The sequence below is a fragment of the Colias croceus genome, chromosome 10 (assembly GCF_905220415.1).
Source record: "Colias croceus chromosome 10, ilColCroc2.1".
Classification (NCBI taxonomy): Eukaryota; Metazoa; Arthropoda; class Insecta; order Lepidoptera; family Pieridae; genus Colias; species Colias croceus.
Window position 1 is genome coordinate 4893171 of NC_059546.1, and position 18129 is coordinate 4911299.

The following is an 18129-nucleotide window of genomic DNA, read 5'->3' on the forward strand; positions in this document are numbered from 1 at the left end:
TACATAATTTGACATCATTTATACATCATAACAAAATAGACTCACGAATGAACTTTACGTTTGGATAAGAAACGAATAGAAAATAATTATAAAATTGCAAAACAATTTTAGGCAAAACTCTATTGCAGTTACGTAATGACAACAGTTAAAATGTACCATTATATAACTTGTAAGTATGTAAGCGGCCTAGATCGCAGTGACGTAACGTTATAAATCTGAACTTTATGCGAATTCCAATACCACGCTCCACTTTCAGTCCTTTTTAGTTGCACTGTTATTCAGAAACAATTATTTACAGTTTAGTTTCGTTACTACATATAAATTATTTTATAAATACTCTGATTTATAAAATGTAATGCGATATAATTGTCCTCAATTATATTCTTATTCTTGTACTTTTTAGTACATATTATTGGGTTCAAAAACATTTTGTTTATACATAATAAATATTAAATTACATTACAACGAAGGTTCCATTGTGATCTATCTTTGTTAATTTACACAAATACCAATTGAAAGCTCACTCTAAACGAGTAACAGAAGATATAAAAAACATTCATCATTCATTCAATAGTTCATATCCACTATAGCTAGAAAAAAATAATTTACTAAATGAGGTATACGAAGTCATTATGGCTAGCGTTATCATTAAAATAAAAATTACAAATTATGAGTCTGTTAATCTAGCATCACTTCCAATATTCATTAAAAGAGTATCAGCCGAGATCAATTCTCACCAGTGACGCGTATTTGAAATGATTCTGTATTAATGATGATCTGGATTTTTTTCAATTTTCATCAAAAGAGTTTTAGTCGAATGAATTCCAGCTAGTAACGTGACGCATTTTGTACTCAAGTGGTTACAATTGAGGTCAAACCGCTGATTTAATGCAAGCACTTTAAAAAAATAAAATAACATTCGTTAAAACGTTATGTATTTAAAATTTATTGTAGCGACTAATATGCTACTAAATGGCTTAACACTGAACTTGTTTTTAAATAAACGTATTCATCTCGCTAAGTGTTGCTTTATATGAAACAAGCAATCACTCTTGGAATAAAAATGTATGATGTCTTTATACAATATGTTAAAATAATTGACACTTTCATTCGTATAACTTGCTTGTAACGATTATATTTTTTTTGTGGCAAAAGATGTAAAGCTAATAAAGAAAATTGAAAAAGCAATAAGAGTAGTGGTACATGCAAATTGTAACTGTACTCAAAAATTACTTTACAAATATAAGATTGATTCAAGTGAAAAGCCCATTCAAGTAAAAAGGGTTGAAAATGCCGATTTTTTTAAATTTAATTGCGTTTCAAGGATTATCTTGCGTATTATACTATATTATTTATATGCAATTTAAACTCGCTCTATATTTCGTCTATAAGTTGTTTATTTTCCTCATAGTTTGCTAGTTTATACTTGGTTACTTAACCAACAATAGTGTTACAAAAGGACATCTAACAAGGTAAATTTCTTGAACCGCTACATTCCGCTACGATGCGCGCTTATCCAGAGTCTACGAAACGCTACGACAGATTTGGTCCGTATACATCTACATTATGTAGATATTATGTATGTATTACGTTTACTCATTTTCATGTGGACGTTTTACTCTTTCGATCATTTGCGTAATGGTTATTAATTTACTATAATTTGAAATAAATAGTACTTCGGAATTATAAGTGCTGTAAATTAATTGGATCTGACAGGTTATTAAAGGGTGAAAGGGGAAATAGTCCAGCCATAATTTTACATTTTTCCCCTTACAACTTAAATGTATTCAAATGCATTAAATTTTACGTATTTTTCAATATCATACCGAAATCGCTATCGTATTATGGCTACATCCTGGATGATTTGTAAAAGTAGCAAGACTCTCCACCCGTACCTTCGCCCGTATAGTCAAAGGAAATTCCCGTTGGAGTGAGATGTATCACCGCGGTAAAAGTAGCCTATGTTAATGATCTCATAAGTACCCTCAAAGAAAAAAATCATATCATAAAATTACTCCATTCAAACATTAAAGAAAGACAATCAAATATACTTTCGCATTTATAATAATAGTAATAATGTAACTCAATTATTGACTGAATAGAGAAATAAATAAATATACTTATAGGTATTTTTTTCCTTGTTAAAAACTGTTATACCTATAATATAAATAATGACGGCGACACTGCACAGTGTTGTCATATATTGCGACACGATAGCTGCATTACAAAAATTTATTTTACCAACGATGTCTGCATTTACATACGTCATTATAATGTTAAGGGGTAGCGGGAAGGTTAAATGCGGAAGACTAACTTGATAAGGAAAGTCAACAAACACACGTTGTTTCTTCTAGCTAACTTTTGCACAGAATATTCATTATGTAAAATAGATAAAAACTCAAGTGAGTTAAATTCATGAGTATATCTTATAGTTCGTTGCATAACAATTATTACAGAAACCGCTCTGCCTAGTTAACTGTAAATATAGGGTTGCTGCATGGTTGGTTGAATAATGAATTATATTAATTTTATAATTCATCTTTGCAACAATATTACATATTTCACACGCTCTGATCGCTTCAATTTTTATATGATAGCACATTTTATTAATATTAATGCAACATTTAATTTTCAAACCTGTTTTTATATATTATGTAATATGATAATACTCACGCATGAAGAAATTATTGTCAGTGGTTACCTCACATTAAAAAAATATATAGGCTGCCTTTAAATTAGTTTTAAAATGATGGATGAAATAAATATTTGTCTATTAAATAACACAGGATTATATTTTAGCTATTTGATTTACTTTACCGCTCATAAATAAATCATAATAGGTAACTGCCTCGGTATCTGAAATTCCAAATATTTCAATTGATTGTAATAAAATAACATTTACCTAAATAAAATAGTAATAATGGATTACCTATTATCATTTCATATATTAAGGGTAAATATAGGATTCTTGAATTTTTATTAAAGACAAACACACGTGTGAACCCTCTCGTTGATTTCTTGAATCGACGCCAAAGTTTTCACGTCCTACAACGCATACATTGAATAATACATTACACATCTTTCATGTTATTTTACATTTATTTCTTCCATAAGTAATGAAACTTTTACAAAATATAAATCAGTACATTTTTAAGAATTTTGCTGTAGTATTTAATTAATAAAGTAATTGGTATTTTCCAAATATGTAATTTGGAAAATACCAATAAGGTAGAGAGCTTTTATATGTCTCTAAGGTAGGAGCTTCTATACGTTGAAAATATTGAATTTGCCTTCGAGCGTTTAAGTTTTTTATTCTTATATATACAAAGAAATATTAACAATTAGACAAAATAATGTACGGATTATGATAATAAAACTTTAATATATCCCCACAAGAAATTTAAATGACTGTTGCTATGCGAAGGTGTACAGGACAGGAGACGCGAGGTACTATTCGTTTAAATTTTATTAAATAAAAACTCTTAAATGAAACTGCATGTATCTATATACCAACATGCATACATAATAATTCATATTAAACTAATTATGTGATACGAAACATGCTACTTGAGAATTTTTAGGCAAGATTTCAGCTGACTTGACTTTCCGAAAAGCTTAAACAAAATCAAGACTTAACCTAAAAATGTTAGTTCTTTCACTTGTTAATCATATGCTATATAAAATCGCCACTGTAAGCTCGTTACGGAGGTTTAACCTGATTATAACCCGAAGCGTCTCATTACATCGTGCTTTAGCAATTCAATGAGACACTTATAGACTCTTAAGTTACAAGTTAACGCTGCAAAGTCTATATGCTTGTTTTTAATACTTCTCGCGCTTGTTTTAATTTGGATTTAATAGATATAACGAGTACAGATATTAATTATTACAAGTGTAGCCAGTGAATCGTAAGGGTTCAATTTATTTGCTGTTAAATTAATATTGCCATTAATTTATGTTCTATATTCATATCTATACCATCTATTCTGATAGATGGATCAATGTCTTTTTAAAGTCTAATTATTGGTTTTCGATTGAACTAACCTTTGCTTTATTTAGTCTACCTACATAGAACATTAAATAAATATGTCACTACTCACAACTCAACACTATACATTAAGATTATGTAAATGAAAATATACATTAATTAACGTTAAACTATACAGAAATAAAAAGTTACACAATACAACAAGTACTGCAACTTCAGTCCAAAAGTTTTTGTTGTAATGGAGCATTGCCAATAAAAATAGTTGAATACAAAGGGGTTGTTTGCTGTGTCAAAATAATTTACAGCATAAACGTTTACAACACAGATTTAATAGTTTGACGTTGCAAGGATAAGGGCTTCCTCGCTTACACGTGTGGCGTGGCTTTAGTGGGAAATCTACAAAGCGATTTTGATAGGGTTTCACCTAAGTCAATTTTAAACTGATCGATTGACACTGATTGTAAGGACTTTATGATAGGACTTTCTTTGGAAGTACAGAATTTATTTTAAGATTAGAAAAGATTAATCAAAATGGTTCATAACATTATTTATGTTTGAGAAAAATAAACATGTGAGTATGGACGAGAAGACTTAGATTGAAAAAAAACTTTATCTTTATTCACAAGAAAGTTTGAAATTTTATAATTAAGTAATATAAAACGTAAAATTTTAACAAAAATGAATCGCTAATGTGTTGCTAAGCGTAAAACTCGAGATCGGCTCGACCAATTCGGCCAATTTTTTTACGTTTTGGCACAAGAATGTTCTTATTGACAGAAAACACGAAAATGGAAAGGGACTATAGGGCAGAAAAGCGTCATCTGGGGCAACTTAAAAAATAATAATATAATCTACAGGTAAAAATAAAATATGTTGTAAGTGACTGTATGCCCATAGTATAATAATTATACTATGTTATTAATTAAGGATGTATTGGATAAAATTCCTTAAATAAGATTAATGCTTGATTAATGCATAACAATTAATGCAGGGAAACATTTTGCTTCAAAAATAGAAAATTAGACAGGTACAAACGTGATTAATGATAGGTATTCAAAATGATGATTCTAAATAATAGCCCCTGGTTATAGACAAATAAGCGTATATTTAATGTCCAAATTAACACCGACTGTATTGACTGAACAAGTTTGTGATTACAACCTAGATAACCAATCAGTAAATTCCAATAATATAGATTAATTACGCTTTTGATTACAGAACGAATGCAAATTGAATGACACCATTAAATCCTTTTTGTGTTTGTAGAAACAGCGTTTTTTATTTTCCATGATTATTTAATGTGATTGTGAAATTCAGGCAATGAATCTGAATATGTTTTTTTTAATGGACGAGTAACGTTGACTAGATTTATTTACGGATATATTTACTATTATAAAAAATAAAAATAAAATAAAATAATTATAATTATACAATGAACATAAGTTCAAATATGATATATATTCCTATCTTACGTTAAAATAATATATCGTCGGAACTTTGGAAAAAAACTATAATTTATGTGCTAGGTGTACTATGTTTAGCTCGTTAATGAAATTCATATAATATTAGCTAGCTCCAAAAAGAAACGTTTAAGTAAGACACGGGGTTTTTCTTCAGGTAGGTACGTACCTATATGTCCTATAAAAACAAGTAATAAACCAAATAATCAAATACTTAGTTATGAAACATTCAGCTCAAATGAACAAAATTAAACAACAGTATCAAAAATATAAAAATAGTCTCCTTTAATTGGGGATAATAATTGTTTTGTGTCTTTGTAGAGTGACAAACTGTATTCATGATTGTGCCCATTGTTTCACCGCTTCGGGCACGCGGTCAATTTGTTCTATTGTAACATCAATATACGTTCTGTTATTGTAAATTGAAAACGACCGCGCCTTGTATCCGTGATGATTAATTAGTTGCTTTTTTATTATAAGAATATCCAGAGTGATTTAGTAATCAGCAGCTATTGGTCTATACAAATCATTGTATTCCAACTAGAATACAATACCTTGGAATTAATCCGTACCGGATAATTGTTATCGTTATTTTTATATTATAATAGCTTGATATAGTTAAAACGTTTTGCTTTAGTTTTATAGCATACTCGATGCGTAATGCGTTATCAAAATTAATTTATCTAAGTAGACCTTAAGTAGACACAATTACTTGAGACAAATTATTTTATAGATATTATCCAAAGGAGTAAAAGTTTAAATTGAAAAGAGCGATAGGTATATAAATATTGGGTATGATGATTTTGAACTGTGATCACATCAGAAATCAGAATCCTAAAAATATCTATAATTATTTAAAAAGATAGGTACCATTGTTATTTACATAGCAATAGAAAGTGCACTCTTCTAATATTTTAAAGACTAAAAAACAACTGACTGTAGTGTAAAAAAATTTACATAAGCCACCGCCTTACACCATTTCACACTTTTTGGCCAAGTTGGCTTGAAAAACATACCCTTTAATGTATTATTCAAAGTCCATCCGTTATCGTTTTGCTCTAGTTTTGTTCACCAAAGCAGTTGGAGTGAAATTATCTGTGCGTAAAGTTTTAGGACCTGACTCTGACTCACAGTAAGCATATCGTTTTTGTTTTACTTTAAAAACGAAGTTTAGTTATAATTTGAATACACTAAGTATACTAACCAAATAAATTACATACAAAACCATGTGCAGCATTTGCTGAAATTACAGTATTGCACGTAATAAGATAATGCTGTGTATAGCATAAAACTATAGGTATTCGATATAATATGCGGATACTCATTCCGCCAGAGGCGCACGTGACAGAAATAACAATTTTACATTATAGAGTTGTTTCGTGGTTTTTAATTAACATATAACTACATATCTGCCGTTAATCACTGCGTATGCAAATAAAACTATTTTATTCATTACTTTTCAACGACATTTTTCAAGTGACAACTTTATTACGCTTGCATATATCGTTTTAATAAATAAACACAGACCGCAAAAATGGTTATTAAAGTAATATTGAGCGAGTAAATGTTGCTTGTTGGAGCGATTAATTACGAGAATAAAGAGATTTAAAATGCGAATAAAACAAAGATAATCCTTAAGTATTAGTTTGGCTTGAAACAGCTACATTACATTGGATTTCTGCTGACATGTGGGTTGGCACTATACCACAAACGTTCCACTAAATCTTTTTAGCTAAACCAATAGAGCCGGAATCGCTAGTTCCAAGAGTCTATTGTTAGTTTACAATGAAATATTTAAAAAATAGCTACTATCTGCAAGGATTTGTATAGCAAATCCTATAATATAAGAGAATATGGATGTGCGATATCACAGGTGGTTCTTTGTCATGCAAATGGGTAGAGTATCCGGGTAGAGACAACCTCTCGCATTGCTGAGGGCTATTTCTGATGCCTGTAACTTGCTCATGGCTAAAGACCGTAAACATCATGGGATTGATTGAAATACATGAATACTCGAATCTAGATACCTAATGACGAGCAATTTCCACACTAACAACTAATTATAATTATGTATTTCTATATTTTCTCTCAAATTAACTCCACCTGATTGCAGTTGTCTACACAAAAAGTAGTTTTTGAAATCAAATATTAAACTAATAAGAATTACACATTTTCATTTGCAGTTTTGCGTGCTCTAATCATTGTTCGGAATCGAAATAATAGAAAAAATTCAGCTGCAAAATGTTACAAAGCAAAAAAATTCTAAAACTTTATCATTTAAAACCTTTATGACCTGCATCTTCATACAAATAACAACGGATGCCAGGTTCAGTTTATGTGGTTTTCTCGATGTAAGATTAAAATGAAAGCTTCTATTCTTTTATTGTTCTTGCTTTTATCCAGAACACTATTGTCGTAATCCGTAGGTCGTTGAATAGTCTTTACACACTAGCTACATACTTAGTTTTATGAAAACTTCATAAAAGGTTTATATGTAATTAGCTATCAGGTTAATCAGTTGTGTGGTCTATACGCTATTAAATTATGAGCAATTTAAATCTTGACATATTTACATTTCATCATTTAATTCAAACCAAAGTGTTGGTAGGTAAATATTTCGTTACTGACAGCTTTAACTGCGTAAACAAGTTCAACTAAATTGATTATACACTGAGTTACAATTATTTGCCTATAAACGAAATTAATATATTCCGCGGATTCCTAGTGAATTTGACTGAAAGATACAACTTTTTTAACGTAGGGCAAAGCTCCTTTTTTAAGAAAAGATAGTTTTGGTAGTTTTGGGTTAGTTTATAATTTTTTTGTTTTTCATTTTTAGTATTGTTGTTATTTAGGCGCTTGAATATAAAAATATCGACTATTTGTTTTTGGTTGTAGTTTTTGTTAGAAGTACCTAACGGTTCAGTTTTTACAAACAGCTCGTAGCCTAAAATACATCAAAAAATATAAATCTGCATCAATACTCCCTCCGCAGTCCGCACTGAGCCTGTGTCATGCAAATTTAAATGATACTATTTAATCGGTCCGAGTACAAGGGATGAAATTGATGTAAAATTGATCTATCAAAGGTTTATCACACGCTTGTTGTGATTGATCCGTTAATTAATTCAGAAACACGATCATCGCTTACATAAACGATATTTAAACGACAATTTATCTTTTTACAGTTTAACTTCAAAAGTTACAATTCATAAGCTAGGTAGGTACTTACGTAATCATTGGCTAGAATCGAGCAGTTCATTTCATAATATGAACTAGTCGCGTTATCTTATTTTTATTTATCTCTGTTTTAATAAAGAAGCAACATCAGAAATACAAAACAAGGGTTTGTTAAAACAAGAGATAATAAAAACCAGCTGCCTAGCTTGTCTTTACAAATGCGTCGTAAGAGATAATACATTTACATAAAAATAACTGCGTTAAAAACAACCGACTTCAAAAACGGAAAAGTAAGAAATAAAAAAGATTTGATATTATTAATTACTACATATTATTTTTATGTGCTATTTACTAAAAAGGTTTGATGTCGGTGCATGGGCTTAATACTAAGTGCTTAGTGTTTGGCACCGACTTCAAACCTATTTAATAAATAGCACATAAAAATAATATGTAGTAATTAATAATATCAAATCTTTTTTATTTCTTACTTTTCCGTTTTTGAAGTCGGTTGTTTTTAACGCAGTTATTTTTATTTAATACTTTTTAGTGTATTTTTCAACACGAATCAAACGAGCCCAAACTCGATAAAGTTGAGTCAATATATTACTGAGTTCCTATGGCCACCTTCCGATTCCATCATCAGATCAGCTCCATGTCATGATAATGTTTCATCGCTATCCAATTTACATTCGTATACAAAATTTCAGCTCAATCGGTTACCGGGAAGTGAATCAAAGTTACTTGCTACATTGAAATTAAGTCATCGAGTACAGACAAAAATGCTCATAAAATAAAAACTACTAGGCCTAGCCGAATAAAATTTTTATGGGACCAATTCGACACCATCCCGCATCGAACAAAAAAAGAATCACGTAAATCGGTTCAGAAACCTCGGAGTAATTGGTGTACATACATAAAAAAAAAAAAAAAAAAAATATATATACCGGCCGAATTGATAACCTCCTCCTTTTTTTTGAAGTCGGTTAAAAAGAGATTAAAAATTTTATTCCTGTATTATATTTTCGATGAAAGATGCGACTTCGCATCGAAATTCTGGATACAATCTAAGTATTTTACCAATACAGTAATCCAAGTTCCCTTTTTGGCTAGAAATGTAACATGAACTACCTATGTAGGTACCTACGTTAAAATATATCAAAGGCAAATAATATGTATTAACTAGATTCCGCCCGCAGCTTCGCCCGCGTTTGCAAAGGAAAACCCGCATAGTTCCCGTTCCCGTGGGATTTCCGGGATAAAAACTATCCTATGTGTTAATCCAAGTTACCCTCTATATGTGTGCTAAATTTCATTGTAATCGGTTCAGTAGTTTTTACGTGAAAGAGTAACAAACATCCATACATCCATTACATCCATACATCCATACTTACAAACTTTCGCCTTTATAATATACATATAATATTAAGATAAACAATTTCCTTATTTGCTTCAACATATTCTAGATACAAGTTAAATACCAGATCCGTTCCGTGTTGGCTGCGAGAATAGGTTTCATTTTCAAGCCAACAGGAAACCACATACATTCTCTACATGATACGACAGGACATGGGACGATACGTCATCTTAACTAAGTGTTAGTAATCTTTGTTACAGATGAATCTGCGTCGATCAATATGTTTCTACAGTCTACACGTATCAATTTACCTACACCCACTCTCATCAAATTATATTTCTATCTATTCTCATTGCTAGATATATAAATAAGACTTCTTGTTTCAGATATTTCCGGACGACGACATCAAAGCAAACGTATGAATTAATAATACTTACAAATAACAAAACACGTGAAACACTATCAAGTATATTTGGTTAGCTTCACAAAACCCTGCAGCTCACCTAACTACTTTTCATACAAACTGTGTGGAAACAAGTAAACTTCAACATCAACTCTAATCGTGGACGTTACGTCACTGAAGGGCCAGAGCTTGTCACACTCGCACAATATTAGTCTATAGAACCTAGAAACAAAGCACACACGAGCTCTTTCATACAATTTTCAAGCACAAATTCACGTGCTTACTGTATATCCAACTAAGTTCTGCTCGCCTGGTATTCGATGTAACGAAGAGTCGTTCATGAATCGAGTGGCACTTGTCGCTTGTTACGTTTAACACAAACATAAATACACGTATATTGTAGTAATTATTACGTTATTCAAGATGCTTGACCGAGTCCTTCACACATTCGCAGGTTAATTAACCGGCATACCAAAATTAATAAACACAAATCGGCCTAGATTGGCTGCAATCGTGTAAGAGGAGCGGATGAATTTAACTACTAAAGGTAAAGTAATATTACTAATTAGCACTTAAGCGAATGTATTTATATTGTGGGTAAAAATTACGGCTGATTAGTTTAATATAAAATAAGTAGGTAGCAAACAAATTTTATTTTGATAAAAATAGGTTACTAGGCATTTAAAATATTAAATAAAATAAAATAAAAAGTAAAAGTAGATTGCATTAGTTATAAATTATAATATACCTATAATTTATAATATTTTCAAGTAGGTCTATTTGAGTAGGTTTCATAGTGAAAAATAACGATGGAGAAATTTTGAAAAAGCTTCAAAGCTACCTATTTAATATTATATTATCATAATATATTAATACCACTAGATTAATAATATATTCATATAAACAATTCAAAGCTCAAAAACAATTCTGTAAAATATAAATAATTGTACCTAACCAAACATAAGTAATATAATCTAAGATATCGTGTGACACACAATCAAAAACTCATAAGGAAATAATTGCAAGAATCATAACTGTAACGTCGCAAGGAAGACATAGAATAAAAACAAAGAGAATCACTTCATACCAGAGTTAAATGTTTTGCAGTATCGCAAGAAGTATGAAGTTCATTGTTTACATTTACCGCCTCGTAAAATTAAAATCCTTAGTCTACGCGGGCTTAACTATCATTAGAAGTAAGAGATTGTGTGTCTTTTGTTAACAATATGTAGGATAATAAACACTCTTTTATTAATGTTGTTTAATCTCTTAGCATTCACGCAATGAGAAAATGGAACGGGTAAATTAGAAACATGAGTCGTCACCCGTATGCACTAAATAGCTTTCGATGCATAAATAAGTTTTGCTTGTGTAATATTTAAATTTACATCATGAATTTTTGAATAAAACGGGATGTAGAACAAGTCTACAGTGTATAAATTACTAATCTAAAACTATTAATTATATCGTTGCAATACATCATTTTAATAGTTATGTTGGATCGATCAAAATAATGATCGTGTATATAAAAAATTAGGTAAATGAAATGGCGGCTTTATTAATAACTAGCTGCTCCGCGCGGTTTCACCTCCGTGGCTCCACTCCTGTTGGTCGTGGCGTGATGATATATGTATAGCCTATAACCTTCCTCAGTAAATGGGCTGACAAACACCGAAAGAATTTTTCAAATCGGACCAGTAGTTCCTGAGATTAGCGCGTTCAAACAAACAAACAAACAAACTCTTCAGCTTTATAATATTAGTATAGATGAATATTAAATATCAACCCTTATAGAGGCATTTTACTCGCTTGGTAACTCGACTGTGCTTTACAAGGTTTGCGACGAATGAACGCACTTCTCGCTACTATAACCAACGGATTACGCAGGCTTATATCATTGTTACAACGACGAGATCCGCATAATGGGATAATCAGTATAATAGAGCTTACGGCAATCTTTGCTGATAGAAGAAAATAATAGTAAACATATTAGCTTTAAAAATCACAACTTATTAAACAGGTTTAGATATCAATATAGAAAGTAACGAATGTTAGTACTAAGCGACTGATTTTATTATTACTAATATCTTAGTACTTATACTTATTACCCAATATTTTATCTATAATAAAAAAGTAAAACTGAGTTTAAGGTAATTTGCACTCTACATATTTATAATCAACAAAATTACTCCAGGTATTCAGTTTGAAATGAATGCAGCAACTCGTAGGTACAGCAATTCTTTTTTTATTTGTAGCGCTTTGAGACTTACAGAGCGAAATTGCTTTTTTGTGTCTCCCTGGTTGGCTAATAAGCCAATGATTTAATATTGCTTTCAAGGTGTAAATAACAATAAAATTTAGTTAATCTCAATCTGTACAGGATTCATTTTATTTTAACAGATATTTGAAAGCAACTTACAATTCGAAACTGCATTGCCAGCAACATCCAATTGAATTTATGTTTAATATGCATCGATTGAGGATAATCTGAAAGCCTTTTTTCGTGTATATTTCACTTACATTTGTAAAAATACAATTATTTTTTTTTTAAGTAGGATTAAAGTTAAGAAATGACGTTAGATTCGTCTTCGTTGTGAAAGAGTCGTAATTAATCTTAGTTATAAACTTATAGGAACTTTAATTAATGGTGACGATGAGTAAAAATTTAGTTGTATTATAAGTGGAGAAATCAATACATTCCATAAATAAGCTCGTAAAAAATGTATAGCTTAAAATCAGATCTGAAAATTTAGACTTCGTTTTATGTTATTAAATTTTTATTCTATACTAGCTTTCCGCCTGCGGATTCGCTCGCGTTTTCAAAGAAAAACCCGCATAGTTCCCGTTCCCGTGGGATTTCCGGGATAAAACCTAGCCTATGTTACTCGTGGATAATGTAGCTTTCGAATAGTGAAAGAATTTTTAAAATCGGTCCAGTGATCCTATTCATTACAATCAAACAAACAAACAAAGTTTTCCTCTTTATAATATTAGTGTAGACTATAAATTTTAAACAATAGGTATCCGTATAAAAAATTGATTAGGGAATTCAATTTTTTTACATAATTCTTAAACAAGGCCAATAAAATATTGTACCTACCTATGTAGCTATAGTACTGATTGAAAATAATTCATTCGGTGTTTGTTCACGCATTGTGCACTGTAGGTAATCCTGTATAGAAAACTTTCACCGACAATACTAAGTTGTCCTCACATTCATTTTACAAAGAAAAATAAAGTTTTAAATTTAAATTGCAATGTGTTTACCATCTCTTTAAAAATTTGATAATATAAAACATGTAATGCAAAGTTCCAATTTAATTCATAGCAATGAACATCGAAGTAAAACTCTTATTTAAAAGGTACCCGTTATTGCAACGTTAAACACTTGAGTACATCAAGTAAATGAACTCCAAAACGAAGATCTTTTTAACGTATAAAATACCGTATTCAAATTAGTTTCTCTTTTCAAAAGTTCGGTAGGAATTTTAAACTTTCATATTATTTACTTTATTAAGTTACATTTAGAGAATCATTGATAAAATGATGTTGTCTTGCAAGGGTAGTAACCTTTTATGAAATGTACCTATACCACTCTAGGATTTAACGCTCTTTATTTATATTAAAAAAATAAACATTTGCGAATACTTTTGCTTGCTTTCTTATGGGCTCAATTCCAGCCGAGTAGTAAGCGGAGTTTTGTATTCATGATAAATTAATAACTTTAACTGTTACAAAATGAGTCTTATATTAATTGTGAGAGTAACGAGTGATTTAATACGATTTGGAAGATATAAAACTTAGAAGTAGTTTTTGTTTGCTTTTACGTAGTCTCAATATTTCAACATGTTTTACACTAATAACACTAGTATGTAGGCACCATTAAATAGAGATTATAATTAAAAAAATAGAAAGGAAAACGAAATTAAAGACATTAAATTCAGTTGTCGGATTAAAATAACTTTGTTAAAATGATAGCGTCACCTGACCCTTTTCTTTTCCTGACTCAATCTTAAAAGTAAGCAATTTATACTGCCACAAACGAGGCTGTCCACTAATTCCGATTTAAAATAGACTCCAAAAAATGTAAAATTTGTTTACCGCCGTGAAAATCTTTTGAATTTACACTGAGATATTTTTACTAATATACCCGAGCCTTTATTAAAAATGAGCAAAATACATTTTTAAATTATGTCAGTGAATTTCTTTAAAAGCAGGCCGTCAAGCCGCCTTAACCACAAGCCGAGCTCTTTCAGTGAACTTCTTAAAAACGTTGGTTACATAAAGCCTTAATTGCTTTCAATCCTATATAGTGTAAATTTAATTTGTAAATTAAGAGAGAGTACCGACGTTTGCGACGGAAATAAAAATAAGTAAAGCTTAATAAATTTCAGACGCGGTAATTTGCACAACGGACGTTTTTTAACAAAAAGCTGTGTAGTTATATACTTACCTGTTAGTATCATTGCATTGGTGAAGGGAGTTACTTTTACGTAGAACGCAGTAACGCGCTCATTGCCTTCCTCGTCGCTATGAAAAATTCATACCAGCAAACTCTACCTCCTGTGTCTTAGCTGTAAATATTTTTTGAGATCTTATGAACTAGGTACATTCTTTTATTATTTTATCCAGACAAATATTCCTAGGTATTTTCTTGAATATTAGTTTTACATTTCTTTATGATGATTATTAATTATTCTCTTTTTTTAAGATGAATAAGAAAATCTAAGCACATGAATTAGAAAATGTTTATTTAGTTAGTAAGTACTAAGAAGTGCTTATTTCTTAACCGTATGAAACTTGTTATAAAGAATTGGCTTACAAGAAAATTAAAGTAATAATGGAAGAATTCTATTCTATCTTATTTAATCAAAATATTACATACATAACTGGGTGGTACCTTTGTTCCGAAAACAAATTCAATGCATTTATTCAAGACTAGCTTCCGCCCGCGACTCCGTCCGCGCGGATGTCGGTCTTTGCGTGGATGGTTTATTTCTCCATTTTGAGTAACTCGGACAATGACATCTTATAAATATCTATTGGACCCAAATACAGCTAGGTCTATAATAATACGCAACGTGTGTTCGCGGTACCTACTACAGAACAACGTCTATGGATAACTGAAAAATTGAGATTAATTTTTTTTCTACGTATTTTTCCAGGATAAAAAGTATCCTATTTTACGCCCAGGATAATAAAGTATAATTATACCAAGTTTCATCGAAATCGAACCGGTAGTTTTCACGTGATGTCTTCACATACAGACAGACAGACAGACAGACAGACAGACAGACAGACAGACAAAAATTTTTTTAATCACATATTTTGGTTTGGTATCGATCCAGTAACACCCCCTGCTAGTTATTTTTTCAATATTTTCAATGTACAGCTGAATTGACCCTTCTACAGATTTATTATATGTATAGATTTATTCAGATACATTATATCTACCTATCTAGTTTATTAAAAATTAAAATCCATAAATCCCTACAATGTAATTATATTTATAAAAATATTCAAATATCTATACAATATATTTTGGGGAAAAAATTAACTATGTCATTCAAAAAAAACGTAGCTTTGTGTAGGTTAAATAATTTTTCATTAATAGTTCAATATATTCAAAGATTACCCCCTTATTATCTCTGAAATTCAATTCACTGAGAATTGAGATTTTTAATTCGCGTGGTAAAGCTTGGTCGGACAATAGACAAAAATAAGATATGTAGTCGAATTTGTCAAGAAGATCAGCCCCATTCGAGGTCCCATCTATTTAAATACCTCTCTTAAACTCCCAAAACAATGTTATAGATATAAATGTAACAAATGGACGGATAGAGTTAGCTCTTGCATAACCATTGATCCAATACGATTAAATATGCACGCTAGCTTATGAATTTTCAGTAAAAGGCTCCTGTATATTCCAGATTCCAAGATATTGGGTCTTAGTACTGGTTGTTGTTATGTCTGAGAATTCCGAACAACAAATGATCTTATGATACTTATTCTACCATATTTTACCATTCAACAAAAAATGATGAATTCTAACCTTGCCACACTTACCATAAATAACAACTTTAATTAGTCATTAGGACTTTTATCCATTCTCTGATAGAATTTATGGTATAAACCTATACGCGGATGAAGAATATTTTTAAATATAAAACTCAAAGGTGACTGATATAGTGATCTATCAAAGCACAGCCCAAACCACTGGACGTATCGGGCTGAAATTTGGCATGCAGGTAGATGTTAGGACGTAGGCATCCGCTAAGAAAGGATTTCCCGAAATTCTTGCGGGAACGGGGAAAAACGGGGATGCACGTACAAAGTCGTGGGCGGAAGCTAGTTGAAATATAAAATGTAACTCAAATACAATGACCCTTTACAAAAAAATAACTAATGTGGAACACGATTAGATCTACATTAAGAATTATTAATTAATATAAACAGGAAGAGCTTCTAAATATGCGAGTTTGTAGGGGGAAAAATGCGCCCGTGTGGAGTTTCTGGTCTCCCATCGGGCGCGTCCCCAGGTGGCGGATAGGGGCAGGCCCCCCAGATATGGGGGGTACCGGCTGCTCAGCCGGCGCGGACCAAAACCAGCGAGGAGGCCGGAGGGCTGCTAAATAATACTCCTAGGTGATGGTATGTGCGCAGCATCACCTAGTACTGGGGTTGGGGCCGATTAGGCCGCTGTGGAGCTGAAAGGGCCCAGCCCTAGGTAGCGGCTGGCGGGTGTAACCCGGCAGGCGTACTGCAAACTTGAGAGGAAAGGAGGAGATGATGGAGGCAAGTTCTAAAAAGAAACTACCCCAGGAGGGTACCACCAAAAGTGGAGAATCCCTCCCTGAGTCTAACTCAGGCTGCCCCACGTATTCTGGGGGGGGCAAAAACTTGCGCAAAGACACTGAGGAGGTGGGTTCCCAGGCCTCCTCGGTGCCAAAAGCTACTGGACCAATCGACGACCTTGGCAAACGGACAATGGAAAATAGCGATTTGCAAAGCGATACGGATTTTGGGGTAGGGACGCGCGCTCAAATGGAGCGTGTGAGAACAAGGGGAAGGAAGGCTGGACCTAGTGGAATGTCTGCGGCAACGTCTGCAGACAGCCTCATGACGGTCCAGTCATACGAAGAGGACCGATTGTGGGCGAAGCGCAAACGGTCTTCTGGAGCGAGCTGCTCGGGCTCCTCCACAGAGGGACGAACGCGCACGGCCAAGAAGAGTGCTAAGAGGGGCAAGGGACGCTCGTCAACATCGCGCACACCTGCGACCTCTGCAAGGAAGGCTCTTGCGGAAATGGTTGCCGCAAGGAGAGCTCTTGTGCTCGTAGGCGGCAAGCCCGAGTTCGAGACTGAGCGAGAGACCCAGGTCTCGAGAAGCTCTCAGGCTGCGGACACAGAAGCCGGCGGCGGGCGGACCGACGACGACGACGAATCAACCGTAGCCCTCCGGCGCCGCATTGAGGAGAATCTTGCGGTCATAGAGGCTAAATCCTCAAACCTGAAGGGGACGTCGAAACGGACCCTAAAGGATGCGTCGGAGGCGATCCAAGAGGCGGTAGCACTACTTGTGCAGCGCACCGCCTCCGAAGACACACGGCGGCTCCAGGCCGACAACACTCGGCTGCAAGGGGAGATTGCAGCCCTCCGCAAGGAGATGGCGGAGATGAAAGCCGCGCTTGAGGGCGCACAACATGCGCAGCAGCAGCAGACGGACTCCGAACTGACCGCGAACA

General features: G+C 32.7%; 1 protein-coding gene across 2 annotated transcripts in view; it reads left to right on the forward strand.

The window, feature by feature from the left end:
- The window catches only part of LOC123695021 (sex determination protein fruitless), a 71779-nt gene that overhangs the window by 20140 nt on the left and 33510 nt on the right, over nucleotides 1-18129 (forward strand). Inside the window, exons 2-3 of one of the 2 annotated variants that reach the window (XM_045640701.1) lie at nucleotides 10369-10398; nucleotides 10840-10932. In XM_045640701.1, coding sequence (XP_045496657.1) covers nucleotides 10914-10932 — 19 coding nt within the window. In that variant the 5' untranslated portion in view covers nucleotides 10369-10398; nucleotides 10840-10913. Of the gene's footprint in view, nucleotides 1-10368; nucleotides 10399-10839; nucleotides 10933-18129 lie in introns of those variants that run through there. The other variant, XM_045640704.1, reaches the window with a different exon arrangement.